Below are 23,848 nucleotides of genomic sequence, written 5' to 3' on the forward strand. Positions count from 1 at the left end.
CATCGAAGGTTTGAGTTTCTTCTGTGTGGGTTAGGTGCACCTTCATGTGCTCCCAACTGTTTGGCAAAGAGCGGATAACAGCTTGCACTTTCTGCTTATTGGTCAACTGATGACCTGCTTCATTCAGCTCACTAATCATGTTGGACATTTCTCTTAAATGCTTTTTCATTGTATGATCAGGCCTCTTCTTGTAAGTGTCAAACTTAATTGTCAATGAGCGGAGCCTAGTCAGAGACACGCCTCCGAATTTCTCCTTCAAGGCATCCCATAGGCCCTTGGCAGACTCAATCTTACAGAATCTCCTAGTGAACTCATCATCCATGGCACTCAGCATGATGATGCGGGAAGTGGAATCCTTTTTCTTCCATGTCGTATAATCTCGGCGAAGCTGAGCAGTTGCACCATCCTCACGTTAGGCCATAACCGTATCCAAGTGAGCAAGCACATCTTGCTCTTCAAGCACATACTTTATTTTTATTGATCAAACCTCATAGTTATCCTCATTTAATTTCAGGTCTTTGTTGAGTTCAGCAACTATAGACTTTCTAGCTGCTGCCATTGATGACTGATCTACAATGGTATTGCACGACTTAGTAAGAAGTTATTAAAGGTTCAATACACGCATTAATTCTCTGGACAACTTGTATCTAATCAATCAAATTTTCATTCTAAATTTCGATTCGAAAATGAGACCGAAGTGGCTCAAATTACCCTTTACACTTTAGTATTAGATCCAACTAATTAGATACATTAATGCTTAGAGAATTTTGTTACTCACAAGTAACGATTTTACAACTTATTACAAAAATATGGTTGTTGTAAGGAATTAAGATGACTTTTGATTTATTATTTCGATCTTAATGTTGACTAATCTTAACTACTAAGGTCGAAGATAATCATTAAATCAATAATAACTAATCACTGATTTAATAAATCGCAATTAAATGCTCACATAAAATTATTCAAGCTCATCAATTTCAATCCAACATACCAAAAATTATCCAATCAAAATTGATAATAATTAAATTAGGATCCCAAAGGTTATCCAAACATATTTGAATAATCACACCATAAATAAAAAATTATCCAAACATATTTGAATTTTTTTTTAATTAAAAATCCATTAGAAAACAAAAATTCCAATAGAAATCCTAAAAAAAATTATAACACTGGAATAATAAACCCCAAAGAAAAAATTTGTTCCAAAAATTAAATCCACAACCACACCAAAAACAAAAAATGGTTCATTTAACCAACATAAAAATCTTCTATCTCTTCCATGTAGGGAATTTCTCCTACACGGAACGGGCGAGGGAAGGAACGAATCACAGATCTCCTTAACATTTCAGGCATCTCCCCGAAAACCCTCCTGTATTGGACAGACCTAAGTTGTCTCCCGGACCTCAGTCTCACTCCATCGTCAGTTATAGGTAAGGTGACATTCAGCTCATTTAAGAATAATAACACGGAATGTTCATAATTCAAGCCAGAACTGTTAAAGCTATGCAAATATAGCCTATGGAGTCTTGGAGCGGACTTTAGGGTTTCAAGAAGGCCGGAGAATAATATTATTTGATCATGACCTCCGTCAAAATCTGATTTAAAATCATTTATAACACATAAACAATTTTATAAAATGTTTTTAGAGAGTTTATAAAACATTTAAAATATTTAATATACCCTAATTAAAAGAGATTGTATAAACTGCTCATCCAAAATTTTTAAAAAAATACCCAAAAAATCAGAAAAATTCAGAAACGCGTTTCCGTAAAAAACGGGAAAAAATTGGTCATGGGAAGAGGCCCCACGCGCCCAGACGCGCCTACCATGTGTGGAGGGGCCTCTGCCATGTGGCGCACGCTGGTTGGTCCAGCTGGCGCCAGCGCGGCACCGGCTGGCCAACCAGCGCCTGCCGTGTGGCGGGCTGGGGGGAGTCGCGTTTTCTCCCCCCAGGTGGCGCATGAAGGCCACGCGCCGCCTTCCCGGCCGATTCCGGCGATGAAAAATATATGGAACCTAGGGTTTTCGGGGTCTCTGGACTCGATGGTGTGGTCGGTTTTTCGATTTGACGAGCGAAACGAAAAATCAAAAGGTAACAGAAACCTAAAACGGGTTTAATTGATTAAAAAACGTTTAAATCGAACCCTAATTCAATTTAATCACACAATCAATCAATTCCAGTGTATTATCATAAAAAAATAATAACAATGAATTATTTTTAATCTTTCAAAAAAGATTCAAACGCAAACGGATTCGTGGTAAAGACGGAATACTAGATCCAATGGCTCTAATACCAATGTCGGGATAAGCATATATTCACAACATATATATTTATCTGAATAAGTAAACGGGTTTCGGGTTACCTCTTGTAGCGCAGATCCCGTTCTTGATTTGCAGCGGAAGGATTTCAGATCAATCACCCGATCTAGTATCATCGGTCAAGCCTTCAACCACGCCAATAGAATTGGGAGAGGAAGACAATTGGTTCACGAACTAAAGCGACGACGAATCCAAAAAATAGAGAGAGGGGCGACGGCTTAGGGAAAAAGAGGAGAGAAAAAATTCTCTGGAGATCATGTATCTCAAAACCTAATTTCTGACTCTCTTCTAATTCTCTTAGAATTATGATAGATTATGGTTTCTATTTATACTGAATAAATAGATCACCTAACCCTAATTCTTATTGGGTTTGGACCCGTTCCATTTCGGGCGGGCCTAATTGGATCCATATCCAATTAATTCCAACAGAAGGATGGATAAGTGCCTCTAAAAACTCATGTCCTTGCACTACAAGAAAATCGCTTTTTGGCAACAAGTTTTGGCAACGCCAATAAAATGACGTTGCTAAAAACTAACTTTAGTAACGAAAATACTTTGGTCGTTGCCAAATGTTGTTACGGTAAATGTTTCCACACTCTCTTTAAAAAAAGTTCGCAAGGTAAGAAAATTGCAAAACAAGCAATATATTTGGCAATAAGAAGTTTATTGCTATAAATTATTTCATTTACAGCTACAAATAATTGTCGTTGCTATATATATCACCATTTACTGCAACGACACCAGGTTACTGCGGTTAATGGAAGAGGTTACAGCAACGACATCATGTTGTTGCAATATAATTTTATTAGATTAATTAAAAATATATACATTAATATATATATAGCTACAGACTCCGTCGTTGCGAAACATATTTTTGGTAACAAATGTTTTGGGTCGTTGCGAAATATAATTCACCAAATATTTTCCCTCCATGTATTTTTGCCTTTCCCTCCACATACTTTTCGCGGAGGCGGGAGTGAGAATTATTGCATCATGTTTGGCAATAACGGGGTCGTTGCAGTAAAATAAGACATATATAGCAACGACAAATTATTGTTGTGTTTAATGTATATTTATTGGCTACAACGGATTGACGTTGCCAAATATTAAAAAAATATTATAATTAATTTAATTATTAAAAATATACACTTTTTTCAATAAATAATAATAATAGAAAAAAAAATCATCTACATTTGGCACTGCACTCCTCCTTCACGATATACTGATTTTTCAGGAACCAATGCTTCCCATCCCTCTTAGACAAAGAGAAACTCCTTCACGATATACTGGCAGAGCATCCCACTTCTCATCCTTTACCCACAACTTCTTCAGATAGTAGGTTCTCTCTTCCATGGTAATGCATCTCTCTCTCTTCCATGGTAATGCAAACCACCTTTTAATTATAAAAAACCCCACCCATTAATAACCTTAATCTTTAATTTGCCGCCAATGTGACCTAAAATTCATTCCAAATATTTCATTCCCCCCTAAAATCAGACACAAAGTTCACGCTTTCAGCCAAAAAAGCTCTCCTTCCTGTTCGACCTAGGTCTGCTCCCATCTTCTCACACTCATCTTCTGAAATTGGGACTGAACGAGCCCCTCTATTCCTTCTTCAGCAGATTTGTGGGGTTTCCTCATTTCTGTTCGCGGTATCTCTTCTCATCTCTTGTTAATTTCTTTATTTTTTCATGTTTCCTTCATGTTCTTGTGTTTTCCTTTATGGGTTTAGATTCAATGTATTTATGACCTTGGTTTACAATCAGTTTTTCTTTGTGTTTTGCTTAGGAAGTGGAGTTGGAAACTCAAAACCCATTAAAAACCCCAACCTCTCTCTCTTCCCGCACATGGCTTCACTATCAGTGGATATAGCAAGAGCCACCTCCTTCATTTCCTTCTCTTCTCGCCAACAAACCCCTCTTTCCACTAGTGGCACCTCACTCCTTCCTCTTTTCTTCAAACCTCAACCCACCTTATCCATTCAAGCTGCCCGCTCCTTTCATTCTACAATCCTCGCTCTCGGTTTCTCCAAACCATCTTTCAAAAACCCCGTAGATTTTCTTTTGCCGCCGCATCCCCCCAGACCGAGGATTGTGATTTCACCACCAAGATTCCTCCCGATGATCGAATTGGGTTCTGGAAAGGTATTGTAATCTTTCTATTTTAGTTGTTACCTTTTCCCTTTGTATTAATTCGTACTAAAATTAAGAAGATATGCTACTTCAAATGTAATTGCTGACTTATTAAGCTTTCTAAATGGTCAATGCAAATGTTAGTTAAAAATTTCCATTTTCTTGAATTTCTTCTCAACTGGACTTAATTGGGCTGACATTTTTCCTTGTGTTGATGAACAAACAACATTACTTAACCATATATTGACTGCAGACCATGGGAAGCGCATAGCAGTGATTGAGTATGAGGTATTAGTTTGCATTGTTTTTGGCTGTTCGCTTATTAGTTAAACCACCATTTTTGTTATAATCATGGGAGTCTCTATGTATATTGTTGTATCATTATGACCATGGTACAAAATCTCAAACTTTTGTAAGTTTATTATTATAGTCCTGCTTGTGAGAGTACGTTTATAGTGTGCAGATGTATAATTTCCTCTCCTAATGTTGAATTGCAGTACGGTGAAGTTGACATTGATGGTTCTGTAGTTGCTGCAAAAATTACTAGAGCTGAAGACATTATTATGTTGAACAATGGTTGTTTGTGATGTACAGTGAGGGGTGATCTTGTGAGAATGATAGCTGAACTAGTGGCTAAAAAGAGAGGAAATTTTGATCATATTGTAATTGAAACTACACGTTAGATATTACTGTATTAGTCAAAATGTACTGTTCTGAAATCACTATACAGTAGTGACTTGTTATCTAAATGCTTTATTGTTGTGTGTACATCAAATGATGTACTTGTTACACATTTACTAAAATATGCCATACTGAAACCTTACAGGTCTTGCTAATCTAGCACCAATTCTTAATGTTTTTCTAGTCATTATTGATATTGGATGTATGTGGAAAGTATATTTTTGATGGCTTGGTGATGTTTTGCTTACTTGTGCTCTTTCTTTCTCTTTTGTCGATGTGTAATTGCAAAAAGACCATCAATCTTTGACGATTGACTGTTGAAACATAGGTGTTAACCACTTTTAGAAAGAATGATATTACGATATTGAGTGGAGGTCTTATGGATCTGCAAACCCTTCAAAACATGTAAATGGCTGATGGCAATTTCTCTCAGGATAGAGTTGTTCATTCCATTGTTGTCTTTGATGCCTTGAAGGAAAAACTTATGGGGGCTACAAAAGAGCTTCAAGATGTTTTAACTACTAGAACAGAGGCTAGTCTTACAAATAGTTGTCATTACTGTACTTGCTTATCATATTATAACTATTTACTGTGTGTCTATATATGGTATGCCTTCAGAATTTAAAGGCTCATCAGAACAGGAACGTATATCTTCCTCAAATGCTTCAAGAGAGAACCCTTTTGCACTTCAAGCAAAAGCCATAACTGAACCGCCCCCTTGGTCAGGTTCAGGAGATGCATTTGGTCATTCACAGCCATCTGTGTAAGTTAAAGTCCCTGAAAACTTGTATGATAATACTTCTTGTCTATAAGCTGTCAATGAGATGCAGAAGTTAACCTTAATACATCCAAATGTTGGGATGCCTATTTTATATATTTATTTCCATGAAACTTGAGTATACCTGTCATTTAAATAATAGAGCTCTCAGTTGATTTGATGTAGTTTTCAAGTGGTTCTAAGGAATTTGACTTCTATGCACGTGTAATAAGGAGGATCAGTAACCAGATGGTGATGGAACATCAGTGCTCTAGGTCTACAAAGTTATTGGGCTGCTGCATATGCAGGCGAGTTGACAAACTTCCGAGAACATGGCCATGCTGGTGAAATATGGTAACCATTCATTTATTTTTACATTTCAAACAAAGAAATTCTTCATAACATTGCTTATTATAATCTTTCTAAGGAAATTTATCTAGTTGAATAGTCAGAGTATAATAGATTTTGCAAGTTGATTTTCTGTTATGAGTCCTATCCTGTATTAGTTGCTTATAGAATCCTATACTGTATTAGTTGCTAATTTCTTCTATACTCATTTAATTGATATCATGTTTTCTTATTGCCCCAACACTCACATATGTAGATTATAAATGGTCGACCTCTTTCTCTTCTCTTTCGCCTATTTCTCTTTGTTCTTTTCTTGACCTTCATCTCCGGCAATCTAACTCTGATTCACCTCCCTCTCTAACCTCCATTTCTAATGGCATGTTGATAGTTCTGCTCTGCCCCTTCTATGATTCTGTTTTCCTAAAGCATTTATCTGAACCCTATCTTCCTATCACCAGAACAGAGCAATCTTCCCAGTGTCCCTCAAGCATGTCGATAGTTCTGCTGCACTCCTAGAATTCATGGCTGTTTGTAAACGTGCTATTCGTGTACATTTTAGACTGATCGGAGAACATGATCAGGATTTCCACACGCAACTTGTGAACGGCTTTCAGTCGCTTACAGCAGAATTATCTCATTATATCCCTGCAATTCTTTCTGAGCTCTAATGATTATGTGTTTGTAGTTTGTTATGTATCATGTTTGTCATTTCTGATATTTCTTCTTCAAGCATGTGCAAATATTTCTTGGTTTATGAGCTCTAATGTGCAAATATTTCTTGGTTTATATATGCAATCAAATCTGAAAATTCAAATTACAAAATCTCTGAATTCAACTGCATAAATAATCACGTAACGGAAATATAATGATTTCTTCTGCACTACATGAATTTAATTGTTTTCGATTGTTAGATGATTCGAGGGTGAACAAAAATTGAGGTTATTTTGGTTAACTGATGGTAATTGCTTAGCATATTATAATTAGGTATCTAATATAATTTTGTTTGTAAATATTCTGGGCATTTGGTTCTAGTTATTCTAATATGTTTGGTATTTGGTTTAATTAGTATGCTAATGTGATAATGCTGTCTATTTGGATAATAGGTTAGGTTACTCTGTTTGGGTTTATTTCTTTCCATAAGTTTCTCCAGGTTAAGCTTTTGATAATTGATTTGTATTGTCTATTTGGGTAATTTTTTTGAAGCATCTATTGGGTAATTGATTAGGCTAATTTGGTAATGGGTTTATAGTGTAATTGTATGCTTCCATTTGTGCATGTAGAACTTCTCATATAGTTGACAGGCTAAGAAAGTTAGAAGACAAGGATTTTTATGCTGATATGAGAAATCTAGGATAGTTTTGTCAAAATTGTGACGAACTTACCTCTCTTTTTATGCTGTTTTTATATCCTTGTATATTCAGTTCCTATATTATCTAGTTTATTATTGTTTTTTCTAGGGATAAGATACCAAAATAGGCATCTGGCATTTGGAAAAGTATAAATTTAGGCTCCATGTATAAAAATAGCACCAATATAAGCTTAACGTGTAAAAAGTTACCAATTTAGGCATCGATAACATAACTTAACGGAGTAAGAGGAATGACATGTCCAATCTGTTCTCGGAGTCTAAATTGATACATTTTTTAAACGTTAAGCCTATATTGGTACTATTTTGTACATTGCGCCTATATTTGTGCTATTTTGCATATGGGCAGGGGAAATTTTTACCAATTTTGGTTGATACCAAATCATACATTTTCTTTTACTTTATCCCTTCTAATTTGGATTATTTCTCTTCTGCTAGCAGTTAAAGTTAATGGGGTTGTTCTGCAATTATGAAGTTTCAAATTTACTGAACTTGAGATGCTGATAACTAGACTCCTTTCTTCATCTCAACATAAATCGGCTGGCAGTGGGGATTTTAGAATTAGACATAGTTGAATTAAGCACAAAGGTACCATAACTTATACTTCCTTTTAAGTTATCTTTTAATTGATAGAGTTTTGTTTGTGAATTTATACTTTATATGAGAATTGGTATCAATGATTGAAATGTTAGAGAGCAATTGTTAAGAAAAATGAAATTTTGGGAATTGCCTAATCGAGTTTCAACAAGTACAGAATTTTGGTATTAATTTTTGTAAATGGAGGGCTGAAACTTTTGCTGCTCATATTAAGTACACACATTCAAAGGCTTAGTAAGTAATCTTTGATAGTAAAAGACAAGAGCGGTGTTTTAATATGCAGGGGTGTCCAGTATTCATTAATAATTAGCATTGTATGATCTCACGTAATTAGCCTCTGATTATATAAATGTTCGTTAATTAAGCAAATATTAAGTACACCATGCTCAATTATCAGTAATTAGAGTTAGAAGAAGATTTTCTCTAAAAAACACAATCTGATATTTGTCTGATGTTCTTTGTAAAACATGAGTTTTACAGTACAGTTTAATTTGTCACTGAACTCCATCAATTAAAAACCTCAAGAATTTTCTGTTTAATATAATAATAGACCTCGAGATGCACATTAAAAATGAGAAAATCAAGATAGTTAAAAGTAATTAAGATGCAAGAGCATGTGAGCAACCGTAATTTAAACTCCTCCAATCCTAGACATTAAGTAGGACTTTGTTGGTAACATTGTTCTTATATTGGTTTAAACTTATAGGAGAGCTGTCCATAATTTAATTAATTTGAGCTATCCATAATTTAATTAATTTGAATTTAACTTTATCATATATACAAGTTTTGATCTCATGTCTCTCGCTAATTATGCAAATTCTTTGAGTTTGTTGGTTCCCCTTTCATTACTGTTAAACATCTGTAAAAAGTTTGAAGTTATATGTTTTTAAGAGTCCCTGATCATCCATTTTTTGATATTCTGCCTCTCTTTTTCTTTTTTTCCTATAGTTTGATGATTTACATTATTATAGCACCGAAATTATAACAAATTTCATAGGATTTTGCACAAGGATTTCTATTATACATGATAGTCAATTTCATGATCACTTCTTGAAAGATATATGTTAATCATGTTCATTTTATGTTATCATGACCCTATTCATATATTTACTTATTCTCTTTTCTTTTCTTGTTCTTATTTAGGAGGGAGTTTCATGATGACAGTGATGATCATTGAATGAAAGTGGAGTATAAAAGAGGAATCCATGCTTGAGATAATAGACCATTTTTTGTAGTTATCTAACTTGTGGTTATAATTTTTATGAAATTCATACTCAAGCCTTTTGCAATCCTTGAAATTTTTGGACTATGTAATCAGATATGATGGTTTATGTAGATAAGAATATATATTAACTTGGTATTTAATTATGGATATCAATTAACATTCCATTTTAGTGTTGTCATGTATATATCGTTGTTAAGTTTTATTCTGCAACAACAATTCATTGCCAAACATCAGAATATATGGCAATAATAAAACTTGTTACAACATCGGAATATATAGGAATGCCAAACGGGTGTTGCTAACATCAAAATAATTGGCAACGACAAACATTGTTGCAAAACATTAAACAATATGGTAAAAATGGAAACGTATATAGCAACGACATAAACTGTTGCAAAAACGTCATAATATTTGGCAACGGCACCAGTTGTAGCTAAACCTCATATTTTTAGCAATGACATACACTGTTGCAATACATAATAATATTTGGCAACGGCTTCAATTGTAGCTAAACCGCATATTTATGGCAACGACATCCATGTTGCAAAATGTAAACATATATAGCAACGTCATACAATGTTGTAAAAGATAAATTTAATCTCCTCTTATGCGCACCGAATTTGGCAACGCTAGTTTTTTCACAACAAGGATGTTGTTGCCAAAAACCGTTAATTGGCAACGACAGATAAGTCGTTGCGAAGCCCTTTAGCAACGGATCTTCTCGTAACGAGCAATAGTCGTTGCCAAAGAGGGAAAATCGTTGCCAAAAATATTTTTAGCAACGACTTTTTACGTTGCTAAAAAGCGATTTTCTTGTAGTGTTGTCAAGATAGAAAACCATGGATGTCCAGCCTGCAATTAAGTTAACATTTTTTACAATCCTTATAATCCAATATAAAATATCAAAAGTGCACTAGTTCATTTCTCATGAAAAAACCTCTTGCACCTCTCATGTCAATTGCAGGATTAAAATGTTAAAATGTTTTTTTTTTTTATCTTAATGCTTATAAATTATGTGAATATAAGGAGACTTAGTATGTATGATTCTAAAGAATCTTGAGAACAAGGTACATCCGACTCGTGTGAGATTTGTGAAAAATACCTTAGATTTATTTTCTTAATTTCATTCACTTGCTTTAAAGAGAAATCTGTGTATTCACCATCTGTTCTGGTTGTGCTTCCAGACTGTTCTTTGTTATATTTAAGAAAATCCATTGAATTTGCATGTTGTTGGTTACTAGATCCTCAAACTTGTTGCTTCATTTTATGATTGTCTCAATTAGTCATTAATTCACCAACTTTAAAGAATATTATTCCCTACGAACCTGATTGTTCTAAGTCATTTAGTAGCAATTTTCAGTTGTTCTATTCATGTGGAGACTATAATATACTATCACTTTGTTACTTATACCTAAAGCACTAGTCACCATTATACTATTCAATTATATTGTATCTCGATCTCCAAATAGACTTTAAAACAAATTGAAATGATATCCTTATCATTTAATTTGAGCACGACCATGAGTTTCTCACTCTCATAGATCGAGGGGCACAATGATATATCTCTGTCATATATTGAGATAGACAAATTCAATATCTATCACTCAACTTCCTCTTCAGATTCAGACTATGCTTAGTCACAACATTTATAATTATTTGGCTAAAGGTAATATTTGATTGTACCGTAATGATACTCATGTAGGATATGGTGATCTCATGTCTAAGGATGGCATAATTATCATAATGATCACTTATGACACTAATCCATGTAGTGATCTAATGGTTAAGTCAAGTACATATATCCGTAAATTCAATTTGTATCTCATACACAGAGTAACTATTTTTTACTCATCAATATTATTGAAAAACTAACATGAATTTTTTTGTAATAATGTGATAGTCTTATTGATGAGTAACTAATAATGACAATATCCCAAAGGAGTAGGACACAATTTGAGGTCATTGGATGTTTGGTGAATACAAGTTACAAATGACATTGATTGAGAGTTGATCAAATGAAGAGTCCTCACTCTCTAAGAGCTAAAGTTGTCACTCAAACAATTCCGATTCCGTTTCTGCTTCCCGAGAGTTTCCCCTTTCCACGTCTGTCTGTCCGTCAGAAACTGTGAAAGCGCATATCATGAAAAGTTTCCTTGCATCATAGACTGAAGACAATCATGCGTTTGTTCAACTTGAAGGGAACAAGCACAACAGAGGTTGTCCTAATTGAAGAACAAAATGTTTCAGAACAAGTTGTGTTTGTTCAACTTGAAGAAACATTTACTGCAGAACAATCAGAGACTGTTCGTCAGAAGCACAACTTGTTCCAGCTGCACAATATATTCCTGTTTATCAACCGAGAATTCCATATATTTCCGGATAGGCTGAAGCAAAATTAAATTGACAAGCAATTTGGAAAATTGCTTGTGACATCAACTTCCTTGAGGCTCAAGTATGCTAATTTCCCCTGTAATTGCGTATCAAACCTTCAGGCTCAAGTGGTATAGGTATGGTAACAATGGTTTGTTGAGGTTCAGAAGACCCAACAATTTTGTGGCATGTTTCAATTAAGCAATGCCTGCATTTAGGGCAAGAAGAGTGTGAACTTAGCCACTTGTCAATGCATCTTACATGGAATCCATGGTTGCATTTTGGAAGAAGTCGCACTTTTTCCCCAGCTGTGAAGTCCGAGAGACAAATCACACACTCTGTGTCTAAACCAGGCAGGTTCAGATCAGCTGAGTAATTTACAATTGGGAAAGTCTTCAATGCCTTTTTCTTGATCCCAGTATTGGCTGATGATGACGAATTTCCAGATGAATTATTAGCTACCAAATTTGAACACCTTAGTGCACACCTGATGATTGAGTTTAATCCCAATGAGCAAATCAAAGCACATAAAAGTACAGAGAGCACCATAACAACATTTGCATCGAATGAATTGTTGCCGGAGTAGGGTGCCTCCAACGATGAATCATGGGGAAGAGGGGAACTTGCTGAAGTCGGGGAGTGGAAAAGAGGGTTATGTAGTAGCAACCTTCTGGAGTAAAATTGTTTAGTTGTTGACATTCTTTCTAAAATTGTTTTGAGATTAAAGATGGGAGATTTGTTGAAAGTAGCTGCTTATGCTTATGCTTATGGATGGTGTACTTATACATAAATTTTTTAGAGGGAAAGGTTAAGGGTTCAATTTGCTAATATAACAATTAAAGAAGCTTATTAAATTAAATTATTCAATGTGTTTTTAGCCTAGAAAAAGAGTTATTTTATTGTTTAATATTTGAAGGATGCTCCACTAAAAAGGTATATAGTTTAATGGACTTTCTAATGAAAGTTGTATCTCAAAATGCCATTAGGGATCCATTGGGTCATATATAGGGAAGACTGATGAAGTTTCGTCGAGTAATGAAAGAATATGTTTAATTTGCAAGTGAATTATATATAGAGATGAGTGGGTTTTTGTAAATGATAGAGCATTATTGTTTTGATACATTAAAGTGTTATGAATTCCAAGTTTTTTCTTTTTTGAGTCAGAACCAACAAATATCATATCGTTGAGTAAACACAATAGACCGGACCCAATAGATTTATTGTGTCCCAATCCCACTCAATTTAATCACTTCTTTCCAAATTAATGTATCATTTAATAACGATAAATTACACTAACAATAAAATATGTTTGGCAATATTTCAATAATATCATACAATTTTACCTTTTCTCCCTAAAGAAAATCTTTGATGTTGTACCTACAAGTTGATAGAAGTATATTGGTTTCTTGTATCACACGGTTAGTCTACTAGAACTTCATTTCCTTATTGTATTTATGTTTTTTTTAATCTTCTATAGCTATGTTTTGGGCAGTATATATACATATAATTCTTTTTACTATTTAGTGGAGAAAATTATACATCATTTGCGGATTGAATTTGTTCAAAAAGTTTGATTGACCCTCTGAATTTTCAAAGTGTCTCAATATCCCTCTGAACTTGCATAAAATATAATCAATTGATCACTCGGTTGTAACAAAATAAGTTAAATGCGAAAAATATATTGCACGCGTCTTAAAAAAGTAAAACGACGGAGATTAGGGTATACGGTTCTAATATTAGAGAAAACAAATTTTATAGATAAGCAAGTAATAACTTCATTTTTAATCTATTTTTGAATTATATAATAACATTCTAAGATGCGTGGAATACATCTTTTGCATTTAACTTACTTTTTTTACAACCGAGTGATCAATTGATTAAATTTTACGCAAGTTCAAGGGGCTAACTGAACATTTTATGCAAGTTCAGTGAGATATTGGCACACTTTGAAAGTTCAGAGGGCCAATCAATTTTTTTAGACAAATCCAGGGAGCAAATAATGTATTAAACCAATTATATATGTAAAATAGAAATTTAAAAAAAATTACATAGTTTCTTCTCGGTCTTTCAAATGTGAAATGGACACTTAATTGGATTATCCATTCTATTTGGACACTCCACTAGTGAATCAACTTTTAGCAAAAGAGAGATATCAACGTTGAGCAAAGACTTAAGGCAAGGGTTGCAATTCTTTCGTAAAAGAGCGCTTTCAATATCTAGACAATTAAGATATTTTGTAATTGTTTATTTGCATCGTTCTATAACAACAGATGGATGAAAATAACAAGGAAATTTGTACCGGTCTCTTAAAACAAGCTGATGCAAATAAATCAATTGTATTTGCACTGGCCCATAACATAGGATCGATGTAAATAATAAAAGTATATACTTCAATTCAATTCTTATTAAGGTACCGATATAAATGCTAAATGTCATGGTATTTGCATCTATTTTTAATAAATGGATGATGCAAATGTATTTTTTTATGAGCATTTGCATCGCATGTTACAAGGATCAATGTAAATGGTCATTTTTCTATTAGTAACTTAACCTTAAAAGCTAAGTGTGACTACTTAGATTGGAGAGATTCAAACACATTGTATGCCATGTAATTTTACGTAAATTTACATGAATGGATGACTTGAGTAAGCTTTCATCTCACTTATGTCAGTGAGCGAGGATGTGCTAGAAAGCATTCACTATGATTTTATGAGTGAATGCAATAAAAAAAAAAATTGTGTTATTTTCCATGGAGTCAAAATAAACTTTTGTAACTTTTTACAACATTTTATTAATTACCTAATGGGAATTTTATATTTCAACACTTATTTAATATTCAGAATAGCTTTTATTAATATTTCCGACACTTATCACATGTGTTTTATTAAATACTGTAATCCTTCTTTTACAATCTGCGGTGAAATATGCTCGAAAACAGAATTGCTCTGAACTTTTTAATTAGTATTATATATTCTGGCTATTTACTTTTTTTATTTTAAACTAGTATTAATCTGGATTAAGCTTAATACTAGCAGGATGTTTTGCATTGTCCTGGGTTTGTTGGATCCAATGATCATTATTTAGAAAATTTGATAATCTTTTGACATATAATATTAATAATCCCCTCTGGAATAATTGGAAATTCCATGGGTAAGGCATAAGGATAAGATTTATAATCATATAATAAAGACTTATAATTGTAAGTTGTAGTGTTGTTTGAAAAGATAAGTACTGGTCCCAGCCTTTAATACTTTACAGATATATGAGCAGCAAAGTTAGATTCCCACATGATTTGCTACATATTTCTTATATGATTGCAATCTAACCAAGTATCATCTCAAATTAAATAAAATCCATCCCAAGATCTTCCTATATAACCAGTAAGTATCATGTTGTGTTGTTGGTGAATATTTATTCGTCTTCTTTTTCTTCTTTATTTAATTTTTTTAAGTGCTACAATTGTAGTTTAACAAGTTGTGTATAATAGTAAAAAGAATGCTATCTTTTGACACTTTCTTTTTGGGTATTCATTGTAAAAAATTGCTTGCTTTTTGAAGTACCACTATAGGGATTTATCACATATCTTGTGGGCTTCCAAATTTGGATTTCATAAACTTTTCTCATCTTTGTGGCTCATGATTACACTTTTTTTTTTTAGTGTCTAGTTATATAGTCTTGGCCTTGTGATCAATTGCTTTCAAGAAAAATGGTATGTAGGAATTGAGTGGGAATTAGTACTGTACTGTTTGATATCAACTAAATATCCATTTGGGATTTTCCTAAATTTATGCTCAAATATGACTCCAACTATATTTATTTTTTTAGCCTTTATGATATCTTCTTACCTGAGGAAAATTAGATATTAAACACTTTAAACAACTTATTGGGGTAAATTACACCCATGGCCACTGAACTTTATCCATTTTCACATTATGGTCACTGAACTTTATTTCTTCCCAGTATGGCCACTGAACTTTACACTTTTTAACACCGGTACTCACTCAATTTTAACTAACTTCTCAAAATGACCGTTAATGATCGTTAACGACCTCAAAATAAAAATATTCAAGAATTAAAGTTGTTTAGAACGACATTTACCATCAAACCACATTTTTTATTTTTGAAAACCACATTTTTTGGAGCTTTCTCTCTCTAAAAATTCACTTTGTCTCTCCTAACAAAACAACACCTAAATGACTTTCAAAACGAAAATTTTCAAGAATTAAAGTTCCTTATATTATTATTAGCGCTTTGGAGTTTTTATTTTTAGCCGTCAACGGTCATTTTGAGACGTTGAGTGCCACCGGTGTTAAAAAATGTAAAGTTCAGTAGCCATACAAGGAAGAAATGAAGTTCAGGCCATAATGTGAAAATGTGTAAAGTTCAGTGGCCATGGGTGTAGTTTACCCCAACTTATTGATATCGCGATTTCTTACTGATAGAAACCATGCATTGACTTAAGATACAAATCTTTTTAGTCCCTGAAATAAATGACAAAATTAACACTTTGACAACTTTTGTTCAAAAAACACTTCAATGGTAAACAATTTTAAAAGTTGCCACCAGGATCATTTTAAACATTTTTGAGGTCTTGTGCTACGGTCCAAAAATTGGGCCGTATTCATTTAAAAAAATTAATACTTTCATGTAATGTTTCTACAAAATGAAACACCAAAATATTTTTAATTTGATTTTTAACATAATAAAATATAATTAAAATAATTAAATTAGATATTGTATAATAATAATAATAAAAATTGGACCCCTTAAGACTCTTAGAGCGTTAATTTTCTGGATAAATTAACATTCACTTAATTTTTTACATAATAATTAATAACAATAATATATTTAGATTTGTAAAATTAAAAAAATTGGGCCCTCTAAAATTTAGGGCCCTGTGCGGGAGAGCTCTTTATACACCCTTCTGCTACTCCCCTGGTTGCCACAATGATCTTAAAAACCATTATTTTATATATGATTTATTTTCATAAATAAAAAATTATCTTAGAAATAGACCAATAGTAGACAACTAACCCATTATTTGATAACTTATTTAATCACTTATAAGAAGATGAATGAGGTAAGAAATCAATATTCTTGTATTTCTCATTAATTGAAAAGAAACTAACTATTACACTAATATACTAATGATAGGTGTGGAGAGCAAGAAAAGATAAGCTAAGGAATAAAAGGACAAGGGACAAATATATTAATCACAACCATTGATTATGGCCTTGTGTGATAAATGATGGTGATTTGTTAGTGGAGCTATCTGATGTGATGAGGTGCGTTGGGAAGTAGTGAGTCTCTTCTAGAATCTACCAAGGTTGCACAAATACTGAATTGCCCCTGAAGTCTCCGAAAGACTAAAATGCCCTTGGGTAACCAAAGGGTCTTTGCCAACATAATATTTAGATTGCTTTAATGTGTTCAGTTGTATAATCTTCCTCTTCACTCCTTTTGTCTCTTCGTTCTCCCAAACTACCCATATCTCTCTTTAGTATGTTGTAACCCTAATTAGGTCTTTTAGTCTTTTATTTTTTAATTTGGGAGAGCTATATAAGAGCAACTCTAGTGGGGATGATTTAGTTGTTACTAAATGGATTGAGCAACAACTACCTACTAGAGAGCTCATTATTTCCATGTTACTTATTTAAGTTTGTTACCTCTATTAATATTGGTAACAAATAGTGTTTGCTTCCCTAAAATCCAAAAATAATATGTTTGCATGCCACGTCAGAGTGCAGAAGGCGCGTGGCATGCACGTGCCAGATCTGGCGTGTCATGCGCCAGGCGTGGCTTGTGCATATTACTTTTTTTTTAGTAAAAAATATTGTTTAGTCCTTAGTTAATTACAATTTTGGTCACTCCTGTTAATTAATTAATAAAAAATTTTATCCGATAATATTTTAAAAAACTACAACCTCTCTAATAGGATGCCAATTATCCTGGTTACTAAATGCATCTAAGTCACAATGGTTGCCACCAACCATTATGGTTGCTCTAAAGCCTCTTAATTGTGAGGATATATACAACTTTAATCAATGAAATTTATATCTTCTTCTTTGTGAAGTTTTGTTAATGTTTTAACCTTCACCAATGGAAATTTATGATTTTTTACGGTTTAGTTCGTAAAACCCGGGATTAACTCCTTCTAGTTTAGTTAGAGAAGAACCTTTTTGTTGATTTAGGATTAAAATCAACTCGTCCGAAACCGATCTTATCAGTTGGTATCTGATATAACCCAGACTAAAAATCTGGATTCTCACATGGAGCGAATATGTTTACCGAATGGACCTGTTACTCGAGTACGCGCAAAGAAGTTCGAAGAGGAGCTTCAAACATATGTGGTACAAATGTTAGATATGTCGGAGAAAAATGACACAAATGAAATTCAGAAAGCTCTAAATTTTTCGTACCTTTCGGGTTACTCGGAACGCGGACACATCAAAGAAACTGAACACAGACTAAACAAAACAAGCGGTGAAATTGATTAAAAAATCACCATATGAATTTCAACCATTTGGATTTATGGGGAAAATAAAATCAATTCGATATGAATTGATTTAATTATTTGAATGGTCAAAATAACAATTTCAATACAATGTGAACCTTATCAATTTTATATGAATTGATTTGGTTTTTCATTATTGATTTGCTTTGTTGTCTGGAAACATTTATGTAGTATTTTGTTTTATGGTTGACTAGGTTAATTCTCTAATTACCCTTGTACTATTGTTATTGTTTAAGGTACACAAGGGGCAATTCTATTCATGGTTTATTTGTGTTTTATGTATTTAAGGGTGATCCCTTTCATTTGTAAAGCAACACCTTTTGATTAAATAAAAAAAGAGTTTGTGAGTGATTTCTCTTGTGTTCTTTAAGGCACTACTTTGAACCGTTCGGGATTAAATCTTTAACTATTGGAGACTAGGATTGGGTCTTTACAACTTAGTTTTATAAGGGTTCTTTTCTGTCCGACCCTGATTCGTTAGCTTTCCTTGGATTCAAATCTAGTTGTCGGGTTTTTGAGGCACTATTCATTGTGGGTTCGCATCAGTATCAGATCCGATCGTTTTCCTAACGGAGACGTCTTCGACAATGATTCAACTGAGTTTTTTACACGCCATAAGAGAGTATGCCACCAAAAGCCTTGAAGAACTACAAGCCGAAGCAATGGAGGTAGAGCTTGATCTTTCTGAGATAAGGAGAAAGACAATCGAAAACATGGAGCAAGAAAAGATGGAAAAGCTACTAAGAGGAACCTGAAATGGCCGGAGACGACTCCGTCAAGCCCAACGGAAAAGAGATGAAGAAACCTCCATTTTACCTCCCAAAGAATCATCCCAAATCTATCCTCAATTACACAAGGAAGAGGTAAATCCAAAACTTTCAATTCTTAATGTGGAAGTTATGGGTAAGCCTATTGCTAATGGGGATTTGGTTGTTTGTGATGTTGTTAGTGATTTAAGTTCTCATTATGGAATTGTTGATAATGAAATTGTTGATAAGGATTTAAATGCATGTGTGAATGAGGAGGAAGAAGGTTTAGTATATCGAAACCTTGAGGAGGCTCAAGTAGAGAAGGTTACTCCTCATGTGTTTGATGAAATGCCCCTTAGGCATAGCTACATTTGTATGCTTAAGGAAAATGAAGGTGTTTAACTTAAAGAGGGGGAGAGTGAGTTTGGGCTTGTTAATCTCTTTGGGGAGAATGATGAAATCACATTATGTGTAGAGATTTATGGTTATGGTGATGGGAGAGATATTGGTGGTTCAACTATGTTGGGATGTAGCATGTTATTTGAGTCGAGCAATTTGGCACGTGAATTAGTCGGTTCGAGTTATGAGGAAGAATGGATGGAAAATAGAGGTCATAGGAAAAGATGGATTATGGACGAAGAGGGAAATGAATTTGAATATGGACATGAAGAAGATGGGTTAGAAGAGGAGATTGATGAAGATGAGAACCAATCCGAGAATGAGCTAGAAAGAAATGTTGAACATGACTATTATTGTAATATCCCGAATTTTGAAAATGATTCTTTAAAAATAAATCTAATTAGATGTATATTTTTAATTATTTACCTTTGAAAATAATGCGTTAATTAGTAATTTTGAATTTTTCATACTATAATAATTTATAAATTATAGATATTTATAGCTTTCATAATATTAATATTTTCTATATACTTTCAAAAGAAAAAAAGAAAAAAAAAACTAGTGTTTCGATTTTTTTCATGGTTTGGGTTAATTCTTGTATTATGTCAACAACTCTTATGTCAATATAATACCTTTTATTCTCCAACTCTTATGTTATCTATACTTTAGTTGAACTCCTAAGAAATTATTAATCAAATACAATCAGTTTTGAAAGGATAAAGTTTTCTATAAAAATTGAGTTGTTCTCCTTTTAACCGAAACCTTTTATTTTAGCCGTACTCATTGATTTTGAGCAAGTTGAGAAGCCATTGATCTAACTCTTCAAACAACAAAGGTAATTTAGTCGTTAGTTCTTATTCGTTTATAAAACCATATATTTATATATATAGTATTTGTTTTTTATGGTATTAGAAAATTATATTTTCTCTAAGTATCATAGTTTTCATTAAACTCGTATTTTAATACCATTTAAATTCACTTACTTCGATTCCCCAATAGTTTAATTTGACTCAATCTTATTTGGGTTGTAGATTTCAGTGAGTATGATAGAAAATTTTGAAGTAATTTTAGTTGGATTGATTGAATAGGAAATTTGACGGTATTCAGATGGATTGGGAAAATTGATAACCAAGCTTTGGATCTGGCTATTATTTGGAGTTCGAGGTGAGTGGTAATTATGGTTCATGACACTATTTGTTTGATTTTGAAATCTCTGGCATGAAATCTGTTTGATAAAAGTATTTCGTTTAAAACATCTTTCTGTCCTTTAGTGATTAATATCAAAACTTTTGATAAATATAGTTCAATCCGATTTTTAAATATATCTCCTATTTTCGTTCTTTTAAAACAGTTCTTATGAACTTTTCTAAAAATGTTATTTGTTCAAAAATAGTGCTTAGTTAGATGATAAAACGCTTTCTTGAGCTTAAATTTATTTGTCAAATATTCTCTACATTAGAGCATAGGCTTCTGGGAACAGGCCCTTGGTACATTAGTTTGTCTAATATCATTTATCTTATTTGGAAGTAAAAATTCTTTGAGATTATACTTAATTCTGTTAATCGATTGATTTATCTGTTACCGTTGGTATTGAAAATCTGAAATTTTATTCGAATTCTGCCATCTGGATATTTAAGTTATTTGAAAAAGAAAAATATTATGAGATATAAATTATACACTTTGAAACCGGTACATGTGCTCAGTATTATCTGTATCTGTTTTCATATCTCACTGACCTTCATATTAGGCTTGCATTATTTGTATTGTTTTATCTGTGTACGTGTTTGTCTTTGTGTCGGTTGTATTAGAATCATGCATAAGGTCGGTGAAGACATTCTGTATCTGAATCTGGTAGCGCTACCATCTGTGTCTGTTATCTGGCATTTGGTGATGTGGAATATTATCACTCTGATGTTACTGTACCGTGGTTTTGATAAATTCTGTGATTTATTATTATTATTATTATTCGATTTACTTGATTTTAGTAAATATCGCAATATTATTTGATTTCTCTACACCATCATGTTTGATAAATTCTGAAAACAAATTTGAAATTGATCTGCATATCTGCATGTTCCCCGTCTGTTGTGCTATGATTATCACTCACTGAGATTTTCGCTCGCATAGACGAAATCTCACACCACGTTGATTTTATTTTTTTTCAGATTAAGATCTCTATAGCTGGATTTGGGTTCAATATTGAAGGATGATATTGTTAGCTAGATATTGTTATTGTACGTATTGGAGACTTTTGGATATTTTGTGGTATATATTTCTGTAGAGTTTAAGATGTTTCATCAGGCTAGAAGCCTTTATTAGTTAAACAAGTATTAATTTGTACTTTGAATTTGAGGCTAGCATAGGTTAAGGTAGTCTTAATTTATGCGTCGGTCATGGCCAGGTTCGGGTCGTGACATGAGAAGAAATAGCTTAGTTAGGATAGCTAGTTTCTAAGTCTTAAGTATCCCTGTTATGTATAATGCTGACTACTTATTAATACTATGCATGCATCAAATTTTTCAACTTGATTAAAATCCTATGTGATGCTGAGCTATTATGTTTTGCATACATCAACTGTGTTTATCATTCTTAATGTCTTCTGATTGTATGCTGTTAACACTGTCTTGTATGATTAAAACATTGTCTTATAAGACTCATTAAACAACAAAATACTCAGCGCTCTCTGATAGTTAAATCTTCCGCTTAAAACTGAGTTAATAGAATATGTTTCATGAGCTGACCTTTATTTGAAAACTGACCTAGGACTTACTCGATTAAACCTTAAAATGTTTAGAGTAAAACTGTGTCAGTAGCTCAACCCTTACGGGGGAGTTTATTAAGTTATAAAATGTCAACTATCATGGGGGAGCTCAAAACTAAGTTCTTCACTGAATAGTTTTGCCAACATCAAAATGGGGGAGTTTGTTGAAACACATTTCCACATGATTTTGATTTGACAAAATTATTTGAGTATATGTTTAAAAATATTCTAAAACACACTAAGTTTAAATGCTTTGATTTATTACACTAATGTGTTTGTTCAATGTTGAGTTAAAATTGTTTATAAGACATAAAGACTAAAAGGCTAAAGGCCCAAAGGAAAGTCAAAGGCCCAAGACAACTCGGCCCGTGTAAACAAAATGCTGTCGCTGTGGACAAAACGCAGCTCAGCATGAAGAAGGATCTGGAAGACTTTCTTTATCTACTTTGGAACGAAGCTGCTGAGTTGGACGACAAAGAGTACAAGACAGCAGCTGAGCAAGGAACAACTTCAAGACAAAGTATTTCTACTTTGGGTAAAGTTCAGAAGACACAGAAAGCTGTCTGGAAGACTTTTCCATAAAAGGAGAAATATTCTACCTGTCTGTCTAAAAGCTACTCAGCACTGACCGAAGACAGAAGATACAATAATCTGATTGGCCAACGGCACTGAGCGTGTACTGAGTGACAACGACATCAAGCCGTTTCCCTCCAACGGTTATTTCGAAATTTGAAATAACCGATACCTCAAGTGTCACTATAAATAGGCCTTTCAGTTGCTTCATTCGATGCAGATCTTCAACAAGCCATTACGCTGACCAAATTTCTACTCGAAGAATCTGTGTGAAAAAGCAAAGCAAATACTTACACCAATTTCCATATTACTGTGTAAAAGTCTAGAGTGATTATCCAATCATCTAAAGTGTCTTAGCAATTGTTGTTTAGGACAAACTTATTATCATTTCTAGAATTAGAAAGGAGAGGCTGAGTACTCGGTTATAGTACTCAGCAATAGAATATAAGTGAGTAGAGGTATAGAGGAAGGTACTCTTGTTATACTCAGCTTCTTGTTGTAAAAGGTTTGATGCTCTACCGTTAAAGAGCTCAGTAGAGAATTCGAAAGCTCGGAACGTGTTCCGGGGACAGGACGTAGGCATAGAGGCCGAACCTGGATAAATCTGCTAAGTAACATCGTTCTAACCTTAAACTCCTTTAATATATATTTTGCTTGCTTAAAAACTGACTAAGTAAAGAGGTCACGCTGAGTTGTGTGCATTGAGTATCTGAGTTCAGGAATAGACTCAAGTGCTATCTTCTGACTCAAGGAAAGAAGCTGACTTAGTCACCAGTTGACTAAGCTAGTGTCTTAAGTTCACTCAGCGCGCTGTGTAAACCTTTTTCAAAGAAAAAGAAGTCAGCCTCAACGTACAAAATTTTAAATAGTTCCTAACCCCCCCCCCCCCCCCCTTGGAACTAACTTGTTACGTTATAAGGGACCAACAACATCTCCTTCAAAGGTTCGAGTCCGGGTGAGGGCAGTCGAAGGGGGAACGAATCATGCAACAAAAAAGGGACAAACAGACACACACGACGTGCCACCTATCCCATACGCCATGTGGAGTGGGTACTAG

The 23,848-nt window shown here is 33.6% G+C and overlaps 1 protein-coding gene and 1 long non-coding RNA gene across 3 annotated transcripts; one reads left to right on the top strand and one right to left on the bottom strand.

The window, feature by feature from the left end:
• Positions 1–3,524: 3,524 nt before the first annotated feature.
• On the top strand, positions 3,525–9,531 carry LOC136230280 (uncharacterized). Of its 2 annotated transcripts, XR_010689335.1 has the most exons (6): positions 3,525–3,971; positions 4,108–4,463; positions 5,751–5,895; positions 6,076–6,243; positions 8,045–8,191; positions 9,344–9,531. It is a non-coding gene; the product is annotated as an uncharacterized lncRNA (long non-coding RNA). The 2 variants fall into 2 exon arrangements; XR_010689334.1 differs by lacking the exons at positions 5,751–5,895; positions 6,076–6,243; positions 8,045–8,191; positions 9,344–9,531 and adding exons at positions 4,705–4,739; positions 4,949–5,744.
• Positions 9,532–11,223: 1,692 nt separating this feature from the next.
• On the bottom strand, positions 11,224–12,545 carry LOC136230670 (RING-H2 finger protein ATL78-like). Its single transcript, XM_066019823.1, has one exon. It carries the CDS (start codon positions 12,492–12,494, stop codon positions 11,883–11,885), a length of 612 nt encoding a protein of 203 aa, XP_065875895.1. The 5' UTR covers positions 12,495–12,545; the 3' UTR covers positions 11,224–11,882.
• Between the last annotated feature and the right edge of the window lie 11,303 nt (positions 12,546–23,848).

This window comes from Euphorbia lathyris, chromosome 5 (genome assembly GCF_963576675.1).
Source record: "Euphorbia lathyris chromosome 5, ddEupLath1.1, whole genome shotgun sequence".
Classification (NCBI taxonomy): Eukaryota; Viridiplantae; Streptophyta; class Magnoliopsida; order Malpighiales; family Euphorbiaceae; genus Euphorbia; species Euphorbia lathyris.